Source organism: Athene cunicularia, assembly GCF_003259725.1.
Source record: "Athene cunicularia isolate RWA chromosome Z unlocalized genomic scaffold, athCun1 chrZ_part1, whole genome shotgun sequence".
NCBI lineage: Eukaryota > Metazoa > Chordata > Aves > Strigiformes > Strigidae > Athene > Athene cunicularia.
In genome coordinates, this window is record NW_020799142.1 from 27773316 (window position 1) to 27793773 (window position 20458).

Sequence of the window (20458 nt, forward strand, 5' to 3'; positions counted from 1 at the left end):
AATAAACTTTTGTGCCTCCTTCTCCTTTCCTCTGGGAGCCCTAAGCACCCCTCTAATGCTATCCTCCTCCCCTGGGCTTACTTTCCAAATAAGCTGGACATCTCATGAATCTCTCCTTGGCTGTCTGTCTGTGCCAGGTCCTTCAGAGTGGAGAGGACCACAACAAACTAGTGCTCATCTGAACTGAAACATGACAGGCATCAGGCATGCTTAACGTGCCTATAGAATTGTTCCCATATTGTGTCAACTCAGGCACTCAAATTAGTGGCTTCTTCCATTACACTCTGAGCTCTGGTCTGTTAGCTGCAGCTATATGGGAATGGCAGTCTGATATCATTTAGGGACCTGAAACAAAATGCATTGCTACTAGATTATGCAAAGTAAAGGACATAGCCTAATTCCATGGGCTATAGAAAGGCTCAGGTAGAGACTTTTCTTAGGAAATTTGGAATTTGGTTAAAAGCAAAAAGAAAAATAATCAGATTTAATCATAACACTGGTAACAGCAGCAAGAAGAGCTTTACCTCTTCCCCAAGTGCTTTCTAATAATTCTTCTGTCTATTGAAATCTTCCTATTTAACAAAAGAAGAATCAGAAGAGAAATGCCAAAAAACTCTGAGCTGATAAATAACTCTCTTTAACCACGGATCCTAAAGCCCTCTGCAAAGGAGTTAGTGTGCTGCTACAAGAAGGGGAACCCAAGGCACACAGTTAGGTTGACCCATGATAGCCCACATGGGGCAGGAACATGCAACTAGAATTTCTTACCCTTACATCACCTTAATCCTGGACCTGTTCATTTCCCTGGATGAATTTAAGGAGAGTTGTGGGGGTTTTCTTATTAAATGAAAAATTGCCAGGTTTGGCAAAGCATGTTGGAGTCATATTGTGAGCACGTGCTGAACAATATTATCCTGATATACTTCATGTTTTTCTATTCCTATGTTTTATGGAGTGATACCAATGCACTTTAGACCTGATCTGCAATGTCCCAGGGCCCTGCACAGCTCTGCGGGTGTCCGAGTCTCTTAGTGCTTCTTTCTTCTTTCTGTTTCAACTTCCAGGTTGAAACTCTGTAGACTGTCACAACCTGCCTGCTGCCTTGCATCTCCCAGTCCACTTTTCTGCCACCACACTGCAGTCATGAACCATCACAGTGTGTTTTTCATAACATGATACAAGCTCTCCCCATCCCTCAGCCCTTCTCCTGAGCTTCACCCCATCCTGTGTCCAGTCCTCATTCCTCATTGCTTTTCTCACGTTTAGTCTTTCTCCTTTGGCTCCCTGTATCTTTTCACAAGCTAGAAGCCAGAAGAAGTTTAGTAGGGAATAGAAATTTTTAACAGCAAAGTTAGCTAACTATTATGACCCTCATCAAGTGACGTTATTTTCTCTCTTCTGGCATTTTCAGAGAAGACTGGATGTTTTATTAAATGGGGTGGCTCACTAGCAATGTTCAAGTGGTACTCCCTGCAGGAATCTGGAATGAAAAAATGTCTATGCTGTACCAAGGGTCGAACGAGATGTTTCCTTTAGGTTGTATAAATCTATAGTCCTAAGAAGCCCTTGAAGTCTGTAGTCAGAGTTAGAATTCTCCTTGATACATTTAATGTGGAACATTTCAAAAAGGGGTGGGACATACCTTCTGCCACCGTGAAAGTCCATCTGAAATGCATAGAAAAGGAGAAAAACATCCAGCATCTGTGGTTGTTCACACCTGGGGTGTCAGACCACATTGAACTGAGTGGAGGGAAACCACAGTGCCTCTGTGGCCATAAGGGAGGTTCTTCACAGCCTCCCTGAGTCATTGTCCTACGGGGAGAAGCTGAAGCTGCCACAGCAGCAGATATGGGGAACAGGCACATGCCAAGAGGACAGATGTCAGGGTCAAAGCGAGTGCAAGGAGCAGAACTGGTCTGACAGTGTCTGCTGCTCAATGGCATGCACAGAGCAGACAGATCCAGGTGCTTACTGCTCTCAGAAAGCGGTGACTGGAGGAATGAATTTCTAAGTGCACCAGAAAAGCAATTCCTCCAGCTTTAATTTATCTACATCTTATGTGACACCTTGGAGTAACCATTTGGCCTCTGCTGCTCCATCCACGTCCTCGTTTTTCTAATTTCTGTCATGTCTTCCTAATTAATATTGTCTAAATCTATCCTTTTCTCTCTTTTCTCTGTTAAAACATTTTCCTAGAACATGTCTTGTCTCTGTATTTCACTAATTTAACATCTCCAGATGCCTTCTTAAAATGTGTCTTGTGCAAAACCAGTGAGTGCTCCTGAAATTAGGACTCTATTGTAGTGTCACCCTACAATAGAGGTAAAGTTAGCCATGTGTGGGCAGTGAGAATAACAGCTCTTCTCACATTGACTACTTGCCTTAGCAGACAATAGTGTCATTTTACTCAAGTTTTCTTTTTGTCTGTACACAAACTGATCACATTTAAATTATCTGCATTACTGAGAGGAAATCACCAGAACCATTGAGACCAGCAGATAAATATATTTCATGTCCTCTGACATTTAGCATAGCTACACACAGAAGAACTTTCAGCCCTGCAGTAGGAAAGTGAGAGACCCTGTGCAGTGTTTGCCTTGCTCAGAGACAAGCTCCAGGGTCCTGCAGAAGTTGACATTCAGGCTGTGGCACACTGTGCCTCTGTGCAAGACTTTCTAGGTCAGCCTGCTATGAGAATGGAAGTCACTCTCTTCAAGTAGTGTCTGACTAAGTGTAATTTTTCCCTGAGAGAGACAATGACTTGTACTGTGATCCTGCCATTTCACTGGAAATGGACAGCGTGGCCCAGTAGAACAAACATGCTGGTTGTAAAAGAAGTGCGTGGGAAGAAGCTACAGGTGTCAGATGGGCATTGGGTGAAGGACTAGTGAGAAAGAAGAGAGAAGGGCAGAACGGTGAAGAGCTGTGAAGGTGAAATCAGTAAGTCTGAATAGAGAGGGTGGACAAGGCAACGCCTGAGGAGAAACTCAAGTAGCTGCTGATACGGTTTGTGTGATGGAGCCTCTGGTCATGGGGATAGACAGGGTGTTGTTGAGTGGGAAGGACAAGTGTGGTCTGCACTTGGCCATGTTACAGATACATCAGGATAGGGGGGAAATAAAAGACAGAGGTTTTAATAATTGTAAGAGAAAATGAAGGATTTGTGTCTATCCTGGGTGTGTGCAGCAGAAGAAAAGTCCAAGGCAATGTAGCCTCCCAATTTAAACAGCCTTTTTCAGTGAGGAGTCAGGTTCACTTCTCAGGAAGCCTTATACAGTCCTGCTATGGAAAACAATAGATATATTTTGACCACTTGCACATTTATACGTGAGACTGGTGTTTGCTGTAGCTTGCATTCCTCACTGCTCCTTTTCAGCTAGGAGGCAGAGGCCTCTGAATTGAGAAAGTCAAAGGCTTCATGACCACAGCATGGTTTCTTCAGTGTGTGCAGGTGCTAGTGATTCTATGCAGTGTCATGGACTCCAGAAACCAGGATAAAGGTTTGTGGCTGACCTCCGTTCTTCCTAACATTGTTATGACTGCCCCTATACTATCCTGTCAGTAGTGGCCCAAGGAGGTAACTTTGTGTTGGAAATTCAGGGGAGAATTTGGAGCCAAATGGGAAGGAATAGAAGTCCTGTTTCGACATGCTGCTCTACTGACTCACTCAGTTTGGGCCAGCTAGTTCAACAGTGACAAGAGCAGCAAACGAAGTATTTTCTGTTCCCATAGAAAAAGAAAAAAAAACATGGTGACATTTTTCTCCATAGAATTTTTTTAAGTTTGTCTAAAGCAGGACTTCTTGACAATTTCTCGACAACCTCGGGCTAGACTCTGTTACAGCAATTTACTTGGGATCTGCATAGCAGATACATTTTAAAAGGTCATATAATGGTGGAATATCTTTCTGGGGCCAGACAGAATTGTCCCCCCAGGCTACCAGTTGGAGAGCTCTAGCTGGGTTAAAAAAAAAGTGAAACAGAATGCAAATGCTATGTTTTTACATGTTGAGTTTTGGGAAATGTTTAAGCAGAAAAGGAAAGAGTTTTCTTATTTTCAAAGTTAACAAAATCCCTTCTTGTCCTTTAGGAAAAAGTAATTTTTTTTTTTTTTTTTAAAATTGACTTACTGAACAAAAAATTATAATCAGTGCCATCTTCAGTGGACTTAGTAAAACGAAAGGCCTGATTTTCTATAATACCTTCCACATTTTTACATTGCTTTAAAGTTGAAGGTCAGCAGGGTGTGAGGTTTTGAAGAGCAGCGTGACATACTTGTTATAACTACCTACCTGTACTTCTGCTATTTCTATCCTTCTGGAGGTGGTGAACATGGCAGCACAGTCAACAATTTTGACCAATGGTCATAGCAGCCACTCAGTTCTATGGAAAAGTAAGTTAAAGCCAGAGAAAACTGGAGCTTGACCCCTGGGGCCCAGAACTGTCTGGATTTGGATATTTGTGTCTCAGAAGCTAACATAAGGTGACTAAATGCACTGGCAATCTCTAATCCCTGCTTTTGCTTGCCTGGATGCTTGAGTCAACACATCCAAATGGAACCTTCCTGCTTTCAGGGTGAATACCCCATCATTAGTTTTGGAGTTTACTTTATCAAACGTCTGATGTTTAGTTTCTCCCAGTAAGACTCAATGTTAAGAAAATTTTCTGCAAAGTTCCCTCAATTCCTGCTCAGCTATCAGCCATGATCTCACAGTACATTGGAAGCAGCAGTAAATCTAGCCCCACAACCCTGGCCCACAACCTAGGTATGTGTTGTTGTCCTCATGAAGCCCTGTAGCCAGAAAGCCTTTAAGGTAAGAATACATGAAGTGAATACCTGTCTAGAAGCTACTCTCCCTTACCAGACTTAGCTCTCACATAATTTCTTCATTTACCTTTGGTCTTCCTACTTGTCAATATGTGGAGAACCAGGCTTATTAGTCCCCTGAAAATTTATGACAGGAATGGTAATTTCATTGCCAAAGGTCCATTTCTAACACGTGGATATTGTTGAACCATTAGTTTTCAGTGTCACCTAGAGCTGTGCTGGTCTGCTCATCTTGTTATGAGCTTTTATATGGCTAAAGCTCTAAAAAGCAGGTGGGCTCTGGAGAGAATGGGGCTAATTAATAATTTCTCATTTGAATTTCACAACTGACTCTTCATACCAAGCTCTTTGTCCTTTATTCCTCTAGTGCTTGAGAATGCAACAATCCAGTGACTACTGGTGAAGTGGAATGTTGTGTCCTCTCACATCAGGGGACAGAGCTCCTTCAATCAAAGGGGAAAATAGCTCATTCACAACCTCTGTGTATGGGCAGGAGGAACTGTGCATAGAGAAGGGACATGAAACTCTTGGAAGTACTGTATGACATGCACCATAGCTAGCAAGGGATGAGGGTTTAGGAGATGGGTTGTCCAGGAGAGGAAAGGGGAAGGTAGCATGGAAGAAGGCATAGTGTGAAGACTGAGAGTGGCTTTAAAATCAAATGAAACTCTAATAAGTCTTAATTCTGGAACTCTGCTTGAGAGACAAAGTCCAGATAAGCTGCAAGAAACAGGGAAAGAAAAGCAACAGTTTGTAACCTTGCATTTCTAAGGGAAGGTCTGAGAAGAGTGCAGGATGGCGGAGAACCAGAAATTACACATCCCAGTGGTGGGCACATAGATGGGTGAGATTCCCGCTCTACTGGGTGGGATGGGATCATATGTTGTAGGGTCCCCATGTTGCCGCACTTCCAGAGGGGACCCTTCACAGCAACACATTTGCAAACAGTGGGGTATCACTGGGCTGGATCCCACAGCAGCCAACACCACATGGCTGTTGGCTGGCTGAGCCCTCCTGTTGTAGGTACAGCTCAGGGTGTCCCTAGCTGGTGGCTCACAGGCAGCTGAGGCTGTGCTCGTTCTATGATCCAGCTGGTGGGGTTGAGCTAACAGAGAGGACAGAGCTGTGTAAGAACTGTGCAGCTTTCAAGCCGGGCCTCTTAGCATAGCCTTTCAGTTGAGGCACAGGGTTACCTTGGGCTGCCTGTATCTGCTGTGGTGCTGGCTCAGGTCCAGCAGGCTCAGAACAGGCTGCCTGTGGTGCACCAAGCAGCCATCCCCACAGAAGACCAGGCTTTCAGGCCTTGTCTCCTTGCAATCTAATGTATCACAGCTGCTGGAAAGCTGTCCCCACAGCTCTGTTTTCCCTTCAACACCGTGACCTGTCTTTCCTTTTCCTTAGGTACAGAAATTCCCCTTCTGCCACATGCTCCTCCTGCTGACCTTGTCAACATTTTCACCTACTGCCCCAGCCCCCCCCATTTTGCTTCATGTGCTTTTAGCCTTTTCTGTACCGTCCCCACCTCCCCTTCCAAGGGGGATATTTTCCACCCCCCCCACTGCAGCCACAGCCCCCCACTGTTGGTGAGATGTCAGACCTTCACCTCTAAGCAGCGCACACAACTCTGAGCATGAGACAATTAGGAGAGAAAGAGGGAAGGGGGAAAGTATCGACAGGAGTAAATTGAGAGAAATCATAAAGCTTAAGCAGAAAGAAAGCAGTTTGAAAGGTAAAGTATTCAGAGAAAGCCCTTTCCTGGATGAATCTAATTGTTTTGTTATCTTTACCCACCAAAGCATTTACTTTGGTTTGTCGCCCGATCCACAAACACTTTCGAGGAGATGACATTACCGAAAGGCAGGAACATCTGCATCAGCTCAGCATCCCCAAACTCCTGGGGCAGATGGTAGATAAACAGGTTACAGCCCTCTGGTCCTATCAAGAGAAAAAGAAGACCCATGAATGGAGAGAAATAAGATATGAGAAAGCACATGGTGGAGATTTACTTTGGCATCCTCCCTCTCTGACTGGTGAGGGGTTACCTCTAGGAAGCAGTCTGTAGACTCTCAGAACAATGGACAAAGCAGAAGACCAGGAACTCAGAAAGTCACCTGGAGGCTATGCTAACTTCATCAACCTTCCCAGACAGACACCAAGATAAAAATCTAGAGACAGAGGAAGGCAGCAGCACATGTGGCCATGGAAAGACTGAATAGAGGAATAAGAACAAAAAGAATGAAAGAATGCAGTTCATAGTTTTTCTTTGCTTCTCATAATCTCATTTAATCTATAAAGTTTTGGGTGACCCACACTAACCCTTGCCTCTTCTCAGTGTCTGCATGCAGAAGTTTCATTATCCTTCTTGTATCTGTCTAAGGAATGTGACAACAAGTAGAAAGATATACACAAACCCACAGGGTTATTTTGTTTTGCAGAATTTTGTATTCAACCCCCCAGCTCAACTCATCCTGAAGACTCCCCCAGATCTGGACCATTTGGCCATGTCCCCCATTCCAGAGGGTTCTGTAAGAGACATTACAGATGGATTTAAACCCAAATTACTAGACAAGAAGAATTGTGCTTTTTTTTTTTCCCCCAGTGTTGTAGCATATACTCTTATAGACTTCAGAGGGTGCTTGGAAAATTATCCAGAGAGAAATCTTTAGTTGGAATATGCAGTTTTGTTAAACTAAAGACCCTCAGCAAATGTTCTGTTGAAATTGTATTTTGGGGCAGAAGAGGGAGAACCTGCCTCTGGTCAAATAGCCTAGAATGAAATTTTTCAATGTAACTTACTTTCAACCATGCTGAACTTGAACAAAATTCAAAAGGGAACAGGTGTGTCCAAGTGGTTTTGTTGATAAAAGCCCACACTTAAATACGTTGCAGTGTTCAATAGCAGAAAAACTGTATAGTTTGGTGAGGCAGGGATTGTTTTCTTCATGGTCTTATTTCCAAAGGTACTTCCACCTGCTACCCAGCTCTGCACTGACCTCAACAGGTAACTCCAGCTCTGCTTTGCTAAAGGGGGTTGAGATGAAGGCAGTACAGTGCATGCTTCTTGCTGCAAGGGTGAGAGGGCAGAAGGAAGGAGGGTTTCCTCCTTCCCTCCAGACCATGTCCCTATAGTTACCTCCTCAGCCAATTTTCCCCCACTTATGTCTGGGGCAAAGAGTGGGGAAAGAAAGGGTTTTTTAATACTGTCGTTTTCTTCATCAGGGCATAATTATGGTGTCATAACACAGCAAATTACAACTTTGCCTTTCCTGTTAGAAGAGGATTTCGCCTAGATGCTCCCACCTTTTATTAGCCATTACTCATCCCCCCGGCTGGCAGGAGAAGTACGGCGAAGTCAGGATTCTGACAGATGCCCATTTAAAGCTCATTAAAATTCCTGGGTCTCAGCGTGATTGAAGTCACAGGCTCTCCACATTTCCTTTTGGATTAATGGAAAATGAAGCCCTAATGAATATTTGCTAAGCACAATTTTCCCCACTAATTTGCTAAAAGGACTGTCATGAAGGAACAGCTGATCCTTTGCATCTTGTGCATTTCCTAGAGGTCATGAGGATGGTAACAAGGTTTCTTCCAAATGGGGGGGATAGTGGTATGGTGGGATAATTAACTAATTAGGCACCCGGTCATCTGCTTAGCTAAATTACTTTTGAACCTCTGTGGCCTACAATCAGGTTCTCCTATTTCATGCCAAGCTTTTCCATCTTCCCCCATCTCCCGCCTGACTCTCCTTAGTATCCTCACTGAGAAACTATCCCTTCTCCAGTCCTTGCTGCAGTTCATTTCCACACAATGTGGTTACTGGCACAATAAACTAGATATGAAACAGTCTGAAAGTGTTAAACAAACACCAACCCCCTTAGGTGTCTGTTAGAATTGAGAAAATTCTGCCCAGGAGAAGACCATGGTCCAGAATAGCAGGGAAAAAAATCATTCCTTCATCTGAACATGCCCCAGAGCACTTCTGCTGTGGGATTTGAGATCCACATTATAATAGAATGGGTAAAATCTTGGCTTTGCTGCAATTAGTGGCAAAATTCCCACTGACATCACCAGAGCCAGCAGTTTACTCTGTAAAACTGGCAAATTCTTTCAAATATACCAGCTGCATTTCCTGGGGTATTGGACAGCTTGTGCATGAGTAGGGATTCTGCCTGCATGTGCTGAGAAACACCTATGAAGGCATAAGGTAGACCAGGAGGCACACAACTTCATCTACACCAGGTTTAGAGGTTGGGCTCAAGCAGAGGACAACTCTTAGTTCACCTTGAAATCTGTTTTGCCTCACACTGCTCAGAGACCAAGAAGAATAGACCAGGGAGGATGTGAAAAATCAGAGACCATTCTGAAAGCCCAGTTCAGCTCCAAAATGTGGCTGGGAAACCCATGCTGTGGCTTCCCATACCAATTCCGACGTTCAAGGCCAAACTTACTCTATTCCCAGCGACAGAGGGTTCTTGCTAATTTCCAATGTTGAAAACTCCACCTGCTACTGAGAAACACCCTGGGGTAGGTTTGATTTTTCTACCATCCCCACGTATGAAAATTAACAAAAAATTTCTTGTAAAATCTATCCATCCATGAGTTAAATAACACAGACTCCTTGGTAAATAATTCACAAAAGAAGATTTGTCTGCTGCAGCCCTTCTATCTTGGTTTTTTTGGGTTTTATTTTTGCCTGAGTCAAGTTAATCTGGGCACTCCACGGAAGACTATGTGGATGGCTGCCTCTATCTATCTATCTATCTATCTATCTATCTATCTATCTATCTATCTATCAATCATCTATCTATCTATCTATCTATCTATCTATCTATCTATCTATCTATCTATCTGTCTATCTATCTATTATTTCTTTTAAGAAACCAAAGGAATGAATTGTTCAGTTCAGAATGCTATGAAGAACTAAGTTAGTTCTCATTGCACAAATGCATTGAGTTTTAAGGGACTCATTCAGGATCTCTGGAGCCAGAGGAACTTCGCAGCTGCTACGGCAAAACCTTAGTGAAGACTCCAACTATCTTGTTGGAGAGAAAGGTCTTGTTTTGGCCTGAGTTAATGGATTATTGGAGATCAGTATACTTGGCAGCTTAGAGCTGAATACGGTACTAAATTTATTTACCACATACTTTAGTTTGGTTTTCAAAAGGACTGTAAGTCAGCTCAAAATCTAACCCTCATGACATATTATAAGAAGAGAATAAAGGTTCATTTCTATCCTGACATCTACCATGGCTCTTGGTTTTATGGATTTAAGTTATAGATATTTCTGTTCATTAATACACAGGAAGCATCAATAGCCTTGAGTCGGAGAAAAAGGAAATAAATGTTTTAAGAAATGCACAGTTTATGAATGGTCTGTAAATTACATACAAACCATGTTGGATAACATTAAAAAAAATGAAAGCACAGAAGCACCTGGTAGAGAACTGTATGGTGGGTCCATGTAGATTCGGCTTGGTTTGACCTGAGCTGCTAAGCCATTGCTGTGCCCATGCTCTTCACTGTCCAGTTCATTGTTAGGTTTTAGCACGGAGATAGCTGCAGAACCAACCTATGCCTCTGTGTCCACTGTCAACATGACGAAACTCCATATACCTGTGCTGACATCAGCTATCTATCATTGCATCCCCTACACTGGGAATTGGTGTCATAAAGAAAGGCTATGACTAGACTGGTCTTCCAAAAGTAATTAAAAATGGGCTGTCCTGTAAGGTTGTATTAAGTTAGCCTGCAGCCCTTTGGTCAGCTGCACACCTCACCTCTACAGCAAATACTCAGAGGCTGGTATTTCCTTGCCTCTTTTGAGTCTTCTTGTTATTCAGTCCTCAGCATGTTTGAACCAGGGCAGATGAGAGTCACAAGCTTGCACCACTTTAATATCTAAGTGTACTTCTGGGTTTCAGAAACTATGTCAAGATGAGTAATACCATACATATTTAAAATTACCCCCAAGTTTTGCCTGTTTGACATGAATCAAGACTTCATCTCTAGCTTTGATTGTTTTGGATCTGTTCCACCCTATGCACCCTGTCAGCTGCCAGCAGCCTCAGCGCTCATGTGGAAGTAATGACTAATCTCTAACAGGAACACTGCAGCAGCCAAGCGGCTCTGGGCTTGTTATCCAACTGGGATCTGGGAGCAGAGAGTTAGCATTGTTATTAACAATGTGATCATTGATGTTATTGTTGTGGTAGGGCTGGTTCATTAACGAATCAATGTTTGTGCACATCCTTGCAAACATAAAGTACTCTTCTCAGCACTGAGCATTATTATTATTAGACTTCTCTCTTGCTGTGTTTTCCTGTTAAAGGTTAGAGATTCTTAAAGGTCTTGACCGTCTGCTAAAAGGGAGCACTGTGCCTTAGAGATTCTCCCTCTAGCAAGCAGCAGAGAAAGCCATAACATCTAAACACTGCAGGAAAATGGAGGACACAGTGAACAGCAGCCTGCGCTGGACTGGTTGTCCATCTCATATATCTGGCCCCCAAACATCCTCAACACCAGCTACTTGCAGGAAGGAGCGAGGAGTTATGAGATAACTTGTCCACTGGGTGACACTCACCCTCAACCCATAGAGACACATTATGGCTTGCAAACACAGGGGGCTCGGGGCAGTTGGTCTTCAAGGTGTGCACAACAGCCATCCCTTGCTCCTGATGGCTCCTGGCACAATGGTATGCTGAGCAATGATCTGCTCGCCATTTTGTCCTGTGCTTAATCTAGCCCCAGTAAGTAATAAAAAGCAAAGTCCTTCAGCATGGGGGAAACATCTCTGTAATGATACGTTAGGTCTGTGCATCTGTTCTCACAGCAGGGACATGTACTAGAGCTAATCAGGAGCTGGAAGTTGTGTTCCCCAGGAAATTCTGACATCAGAAAAAAATTAATTCCAAATTAGATCAAAATGCTGACATTTCTAATTTTCTTACAAAATTAGTTTTTTCCCCCAAAGTAGTTCTAGGCTGTCAGAATGTTTTAGTTTGATAGTGTAATCTTGATTCATTTCATTCTGACTGTTACACTATATTAAAATATTCAATGTTATTGTACACATATATAATAACATATAACATAGAATATATCTGAAGCAGTGATCTAACAGAGGATGAAAGTTGAAGTGTAATTATTTAAAATGAGGCTATCTACACTAATCTGAAACACTTGATTTAAATGTCTCACTTAGGCAAGCAGTCCCCTCTTGTCAAAAGAGAGCAGTGGACTCCCTGGTGGACAACTGGGACTACTAGAGTGGGTTTCCTCTGAGGATCCCACTACTCCCTGCTGACTGTAAAGGGAACTTTACATGGCATGGTGGACTCCCAAAGATTTACATGAAATAGTAGGAGATTCACCTCTTGTTTTCATGTCTCCGGTGAAGCCATTCAGTCCTGCAGACTAGACGACCAAGGCTCATCTCATAGTTAATGTAAAAAAAATAGGTACTTTTACTACATGATTCATCTCATCTTGATACAGAGATTGTGCTCTAAAAGGCTGATTTCTGTTTCCAGATTATCAAAGGAGGCTGAAACGACTAGATCAGCTCTTTTAAATAGCAGGTCCTCATTCTCTAAATGGCAGGTGTCTGAAATCACGTTACTGGCTTCTAAAGAAGGGCCACGAGAGATTTGTTTCATATTAAGTTCTTTATTCCAATGCAAATTCATTATTTTTTTTTTCTGCATTTGTGTTGCTTGTCTCGAACACAGACACCCCACTGGGCATTATTGGCTATGTTGCTAGCAGGACTTTCCATGACCCATGCAAATCAGCATTCTCCTCTCCCTGGGGACAGAGGATATCTCAGCGGTGATGCCCCATGAAGATGTTCCTGTATATTACTGTTAGTGCCAATGATGCTGTTCCACATATGGAAACGGAGAAAAGACTCAGTGAACCAGGGATTCAAAGCAATTGGGCATTTAATGGATACTCCCTAAGTGTATGAGGAGGGGAACCAATGTTGTGGGAATAGTGTGCTGGGGCCAGAAAGGAGGGCAGCCCATTTACTCACCTTCTCTCTGTTGCTGTGGGATCATGGGAGGTGGCTGTGGGAACGCTTGGCTAATCTGGCCATAAGCAGCAGGATAAGCAGCTACAGGGGAGAGAAAGGGAGAGAAGAAAGAGGGACAGATTTCAGTGCTGGCAGACAAGAAGCTTTCACTCCAAAACATACCAAGCTAGAGGTTGTCTTTCCACTGCATTTTGGCTCTGTAAAGGGCCACCTTGTGCAGCCTGAGATGTGTCAGAAGCAGCATGGTCGTGCTTCAGGAAGTGCCACATGGCCCTGAGCACCCACCCTCCCTTCAGCTTCATCAGCAGTAACACCAGGGACAGCCATGCAGTGTAAATGGGGGTCCCTGCTGAGCTCTTTCCCAGCAGAGATGCGTAACCATCCCAGATGGCACCACAAACACGTTCATTCATGAGCTCAGCGCGTTGATGCCCATGCTGACAGTCACGCACAGAGCGCATGCACATGTTTCCCTGTGTAATCTCTCTTGGATGCTGATTAATTCACATGCTTATATAAACAGTTCATATGTGTGTTTCCTCCCTTACTCTAACCTTCATATGCCCACACATCCTATAGGCACAGTTGCACATACACTCCCAGATATAAATTTTCTGTCATGTCCATAGAGACTTCCTCTCTCTCTCACACAAACACAGTCTAAACAGTGTGCAGCTATTAAACAATTTTCCCCACCTCAGCTCCCCCACTAAGCAGACAAGGGGAGCCATTCAGTACCACAGATGGTAGATGATGTGCCTTGCTGCTAAAAATACAGAGTACGGGTCGTCTGTGAGCCCAGAGAGAGGGGGATAGGGGCCATGTGTGTGCAGAGGGGTTAATTAACAGCTCAAAGGGTTGAGCTGCTTCCCATCTATCAAACCTCACAAGCAATAAATGACAATAACTAAAACACCGGCAAATGAAACCCTACATGGAGAATTAAATTAAGTTTCCAGATACAGAGCTGACATGAGATAATAGCCATTCCTCAGCGGGAGCCCATGATTGCTCCAGTTACCACAGGAAATAATGACTTTGGGGTGGCAGCTTCCTTGCAAAGTTGGCCATGGACACCTCACGAGGGGAGGCTGAACACGGTGGGGTCATGGTCTGCACCAGGTCACTTTGGCTGGTGTCAGTCCATCAACTGCAAAGGAGGTGCTCAGCATACAGGGCTAAGCGAGTGGAGGCTGACCCGTTGGGAGCCATGGAGAAAGCTGCTGGGAAGCCAGTAGTATGTCTGTGTAGCTCCTAAGCAAGCCTCAAACTAGCTACCTGGGGTATGGCCAGTGTAGACATACCCTAAAACATAGGTATGAGCAGACGTAGCACACCCTGCCAGGCACAGCAGCAGTACCTCTGCAGGGACTGCTTGCCCATCTCCCTTCCTCACTGCAGCACTCAGGAGACCTATGTTAGAAACTGCCCTCCAAATCAGTGGCCTGATTTTATGCTTACACACTGTGCTAAGCAGACTGGACCTGGTACTGTCAAAGAAGATGTATGGAGGTACAGGTCAGTGGAAGCCTTTCCCAGGGGAAAGGGAGGAGGTTGCATCCTTAGGGACAGAAGACCCTGGGCTTTATGTTTTTATTTTCACAATGAGTGCAAATTTTATCTGAGAGTCTGTGGCCCCCAGCTGGCCCCTGTATCAGCAAACACCTCTCTTCCCCCAGCCCCCTTCAGGTGTGTTCAGAGATTAAAGTCTTTAGAGAATAGAAAGTTTTACTGGGAGAAAGTGTTAATACTAACGACCTGCGTACTGCTGCACTCCAGCGTAGGCTTGCTGCAAGGGGTCTGCTGCAGTGGGGCTCTGTGCTGTGGAGACACAAGAGACAGAAGGAATTAAGGGGTTAAAACATGGCAGGCACTCTCCTTTTCTCTTCTCTCATCGAAACCCAGGGGCTGCAGGTCCCAAAAGAGCAGCTTGCTCACCTTACAGACAGGACTGCACAGACCCCCGCATGATGGCCAGGAGGACTCTGTCCCCTAGCTGTCACCCTGTGAGACTTTGGTCCAGAGAGCAGACAAATCTCTCCCCTTCTTTCCCAAGCTTAAATTATGGAGCCCACCTCTGATCATGGTGGATTTTTGGCATTACAGTAATCAACCCCAAAAAGCCCTCATCTTACGCCAGGACTGACACTGTGCTAGGTGCTGTGCAAACTCAGATCTTAGTGACAGATACAGCCACAGGAAACTTTCAATCAGAGCAGAAAACAACAGGGGCATAGCAGGAGGAAGAAGAGAACAAAGCAGTGGCTCCTGCCATCCTGCCATCCCTTCGAAGGACTGTGTTGCTGCCAGGTAGCCCTCTGTGAGAGAGAAGGTGCTGCTTGGAGGGGAGCTATCTTCTTTCTTACAAGAACAGAGGTGTGGCTGGAGGCAAGGGCTTGGAGGATGGAAAGGTGTGGGCCTCTTGGAAGGAAATCTGGTGCCATTGACCTATCCAAGGAGAAACACTGACTGTATGCCAAAGTATAGGGAAGGTTGGCAAACATGAGTGTTACCAACACAAGAACATGGACAAAATGTTTTCTTACAGATGCAAATGCCAGCTTGAGCTTTAACTTCAAAGATCACAATCGATCATGATGGAAGCTTGCAAGGTCTTCCTTCCAAGTTTCTCCCAAAATACAAGGAGGAATGATGGGAAGACCAAATTTGGAGGGGATAAACCCAAATAGCTGTCTAAGATTTGGAGGCTGCTGTTCATTATGGGCATTATGGATCATGAGGGCTTTGAGGATGGGCTAGTGACAAGAAGAAATAAGTGAGATCTCAGTCTTAAGTTGGAATTTGGTTGGTTGATTTCCTGGCTGACTTTTGGCAGATCCTTCCATATGTGTGTATGTGAAATGTGAAAGCATTGCCCTACTCTAAGGATTTTCACCCCTTGAAAATTGGTGTGAGGAAGATGCATTAAAACCTCTGGGAGATCAGTGGAAGGTGTAGTAGTGATGCAAAGCTACATTTTTAAAGCATAGATGCTCCAGTAAACTGGAGGAAATGCTTGGAAAATATAAACAAATTTTCCAGTTATTCCTTCCTCCTTGAGGAAGGAAACAACTAAAATCTATTCTTTTTAACCTCTGCTCAAAACTCTTTTCCTCTAAAAACAGAATGTTAAGCATATTGCTCCAGAAGAAAACTGAACAGCTGTGAAAGGTTGAGTGATACATCAGTTCCTGCACCCCTTTGGGAGAATGGATCACAATAACTAGGACCCCGCAAAATCACTAGGTCCTGTCATGTGGAAGATATCTCCTGAGGAAGGTGAGGGGACATGTGGTAAAGGGAGCGAATCTTTATAAGCAGCTATGGTTTTGCAGTCTACGGTAAAAGAAATGATCTACTGTGTCTGCCTCAAAGGCAACTGCCCTTCCTTGGCTGCTCTCATCTGTTTATAGAGCTAGAAGAAGAAATTGCCTCCGCTGTTCAGGAGATATACACAGAATTCCTTCCTCTCCAGCTGAGGCTGGACTCAGGCATGTTCATTCTCTCTCTGTCATGCTGATAATTAGCAATAACTGCCTCTTTGTTGTTATGGGAGAAGTTACTGAGCAGTATCTGCCTGACTGCGGTCTTTTCCTTTATTTCTTGCCTGAGTTGGACACATGTGGGAACTGCCCACTCTCCCAGCTACAGCTGATTCTATGTCCTGAGCAGGACCACCTTGTTCACTGCAGAGCTGCAATCCTTATCCTATCTGTGGATATCTTGCCTGTCTTTGGAGCCATACTCTGCCCCTCATAACTAAGCCATTCTGCCTGGGAAATAGACACCGAAAACCATGGTTCACCTTTAAGATTAAATATTAAAACTGGACAAATGCTTTATTTAAAGGGTTTGGGACAAGAGGCTTTTAAATGCATCCTTCTTCCCTCCCACGCAAAGCTTTTAGAGTTCATTAACTTCCTGAGTCTTAACGACTTGTCAGCAAGGGTCGTATCTAACCATGTCTTTCTTTCTCAGGAGGCTGCCTTGTGCCCCAGACCATGCAGGAAATTTCCTCCTGGCTCACAGCACATGCAAGCCAGTGGAAAGACTCTCCCCTGGTTTCAGTCAGCTTTGCTCCAAGCTGGGAATCACTTATTCATAGTTAAAGAAGATGCAAAGTGGCTGGTCTAACACACAGGACACTAACACTGACCCCACCATCCCTGAATGTCCTTGAAAAGGAGTGAGCTGAATGCATCCTTGGGCTGCAAGACTAGACAGCATGGGGAGGCAGCAAACCCTGGCTTGGGGCTCTCTGTTTTACCTGTAGTCTCATACCCTATCTTGGCTCTTTGGGAAAAGAGTTTTGGTGAGTCACCACCTGCAGGAATTTGACCTCAGAGGTCTTGAAGACAAAAGGGATGACCTTTTCTCACTGGAGGACTCATCTTCCTTATCTTGAAGAGTGTTTTTACTCAGAAAAGGATGATGTGACTTCAGAACAGTGGATGCATCCATGACAACCAACACAACCTATAATGGTGCAGGGACACAGACTCCAGGGCTAGCTGGGTCCCCCAGCACAAAGCCAATGTAGCTTGAGCAGCCATAAGCATATCTTCATGTAGCTGCTCACTCTGCCAGACTAATTAAACCTAGTGAAGGGCATAACTGCCTGCACTCCCAGCTGTATTGTGGATGAAGCCAACAGTTGGTGTTGATTCAGAAATATCAAGACACAAATTAGACATTTGAGGAAGTTGTGGCTGTGTTGTTCAGTAAAGTGACAGCCTTCCTACATACTAATGACCCATGAGCAGTTCGGCAAGGGCTCAGATGTACGAGGGACTCATGATCCAGAACCAACGTGGCCTGGGGGTTACATGTGAATGTAGGTTGGACCACACCACATGCTAAGCTTCAAAGTGATGGGGAGACATGAATCATTTCTGTGTTTCAGCACAAGGAGACCATGATGGAAGGTTGCTTTATTCCTCCATAATATACACATAACTTAGTAGGGTGTGCACCCCTGTGGCCTTCATACAGATCATGCTCCACTAAGGTAGGAGAGTTACCCTGTGTCAGCCGCCTTTTCTCCCTATCCAGCTGGCCAGTCTTGTCTGTTACTGCAAATATTAGTTGAACACAGACATGTAGGACAGGGAACAGACCTCAGTTCCTCTGCATGCTGTCTGTGCCAGGGTGTAAACCCACCATTACCCAGAAGGTAATTAACTGAGTAATAGGGACATAGGAGACACTAGATGAGGGACATGGATATCATAAAGAATCTTAAAGGGACTTCTGGACCAGAACTAGTATGTCTCTAAGTTGTAATATCAAAAGACCTTGGATGTGCTTGTGACTGTTCAAATGTGCCCACAGATAACATCTGAAATCCTTTCCTTGTTGTCAGACTCATGGAGATCTTATGTCCAACATAGAGACATTCAAGAGAGTAAAAGTGATGTAATGCACACACTGAGAATCAGCTGGTGATGTGAAAGAATCAGAGAGGCTTCTGAGAAGGCAGAGGACAACTATCAATCACGTCAGCCTCACTGAAGTCCATGTAGCCTTGCTGCTTTGCAGAAGCTGAGGATCTGGTCTTGCCAGGGCAAACTAAAGGTGTACTGTGAAAACAGATGCTAACAGTAACTTAATTTGGCAGCTCAGGGCATGAGCCTTATCCCTGGACATTGCCTCTATATTAATTTGATCATTTCCATATCTCCATGGGAAAAATCCTGCTCAGATACAATTGTCTCTTTGCAAGACGATGCTGGCCAAGATGCCACAAGGTGACCATGGCAGATAACCTTCCATAAACCTGGAGACATAAAACAAGCCAATGACCTACTATATGGCCATAAATATAAATTTAACGAAGGCAGCACTTATTCATTAGGAAGAAGTCAAGAAATGACTCCCAAGTCCTTCAAAGAAAGTAGATCTGTTAATGTCACTTTACAAGTCCTCTGCCTGATGCCAAAAACCAAGGATGATTTCCCAAGTCAGCATGAAATACCAGTGCTTTAAAATTAACACCAGGAAGCTTTCTCACTACTGATATATCACTAGATTGAAATCCAGCTTTTTTAAGGGGCGTTCAGATAGTGTTAGGCCCAACATTTAGCTTTTGTCAGACAATGAAAGGATGAAGGTGGCAGAATGAATCACGTTGTTAAAAATAAATAAAATCGGTTTAAGTGATGTTCTATAAAGAATCCCTTCTGAGGTGCCAGTAACCTCGCTACAGTGTTTGGCCAAGACAAGCTGTTCTTAGGTGCCCCAGCTGAAAATGGTTGTAGGGGATAGAGGACTGAAGTCAATTGTGATGGTCAGGTGTGTAAATCAGGAGGACCTGCACTGAAGCCAGTGGGGGTGGTGAAGAAAAAGGATGATGGCTACTGCCTGAATCATCAAAATGGGGCCTTCCATCCCCTTCAGTGTGATATGGGACAGTGTTCCTGTCTCAGCTCTGGGTAAGAGAAAGCCAAAGAAATTGACCCTCTGAAATAGGAGGGACCCAGTTCTCTGAGAGACAAAAGCAGTGTCTGGCACATCTTGGGTGCCTAAGACACCTCGGGATTTCTCTTTGTTTGAATAAGTCAGCAAACTTTCCACCTGTATGATATCCCCTTCACCCCCTGCTTCTGACTGCCTATGCATTTCCTGACAGACATGTTATATTACATCTACTTCACTCTGTTTTGCAGTGCTGCTCCCTGCATAGGTCTACAAAAGATCCACGGCTTTGTGCTCTGCCCCATGCATCCATTCCTATCACTGTCCTGGAGGTATTTTACACCTCTCCCAGGAGCTGCAGCTTGACCACTGTCACCTCTGGGAGGGTGAATGGGAGTGAAGCACAATCAAAGAGAGGCAGCACTGTTCAGGCAGTGGGGGGGGAAATAAAATAATGATAGCAAAAAAAAAAAATCTATCTGAAGGCCAGGATTAAAATAAATAAATAAATGAGTGGGAGGGCTCTATTCACCTTCTCCTTAAATCCAATTTAAATCACTCTCTACAGACCTAATCTATATCCATAATTATATCATTTCATACAACAAGCTTGCGAGAGGTCTTAAGAAATTTATGTAGATTAAAATTCATGGGTGCCATAGTACAGATTCCATATTATTAAGATTGATTAGGACAGCTGATGCTGTGATTAAAGAAGCCAGCGTTTACTGTTGTAATTAATTAGGTATTCAGACACAACAATAACTGCAATAACAGAAAGAATGTGCTGATCCAGCAGAAAACAGAGACCGATTCTGTGTTTTATAGTTTCATTTCGCCATTTAGGGGCTGGACACCACTCAGCCAGAGATGTTGTCCTACTGTGTCTTCCCCTACATGTCAAAGGAGGCAAGAAATCCGTGCCATTTGTGCCCTCTGCTCTATGCTGTTAGTTGGAAAAGCCATTTTGGTAGCATCCCCCAGTATTTTAGATGTTTGCTTGGGACAAAATATGGGCCTACTATAAAATTCATGTCATTAATCCCTAGAAATCAGGATTATCTCTATTATTTTCAGAATAGTCCCACCTCCAAGCTCAGGTCCCTGCTGGGGTGGGTGTTATGCAAAAACATGATAGGAGTCATGTCTGTCAATGAAGAGTTTTCAGTGGACAAAGCAAGAAAG

The 20458-nt window shown here is 44.0% G+C and overlaps 1 protein-coding gene across 15 annotated transcripts in view; it reads right to left on the reverse strand.

Annotated features, from left to right (window-relative positions):
• Positions 1-20458, reverse strand: part of CELF4 (CUGBP Elav-like family member 4) — a 707595-nt gene that overhangs the window by 40838 nt on the left and 646299 nt on the right. For 6 of the 15 annotated variants that reach the window (XM_026865414.1, XM_026865412.1, XM_026865411.1 and 3 more), the window contains exons 9-11: positions 14615-14680; positions 12860-12940; positions 6619-6762 (exon numbers count right to left, since the gene is read on the reverse strand). In XM_026865414.1, coding sequence (XP_026721215.1) covers positions 6619-6762; positions 12860-12940; positions 14615-14680 — 291 coding nt within the window. The remainder of the gene's footprint in view (positions 1-6618; positions 6763-12859; positions 12941-14614; positions 14681-20458) is intronic. The other 9 variants (XM_026865422.1, XM_026865424.1, XM_026865425.1 and 6 more) reach the window with 3 other exon arrangements.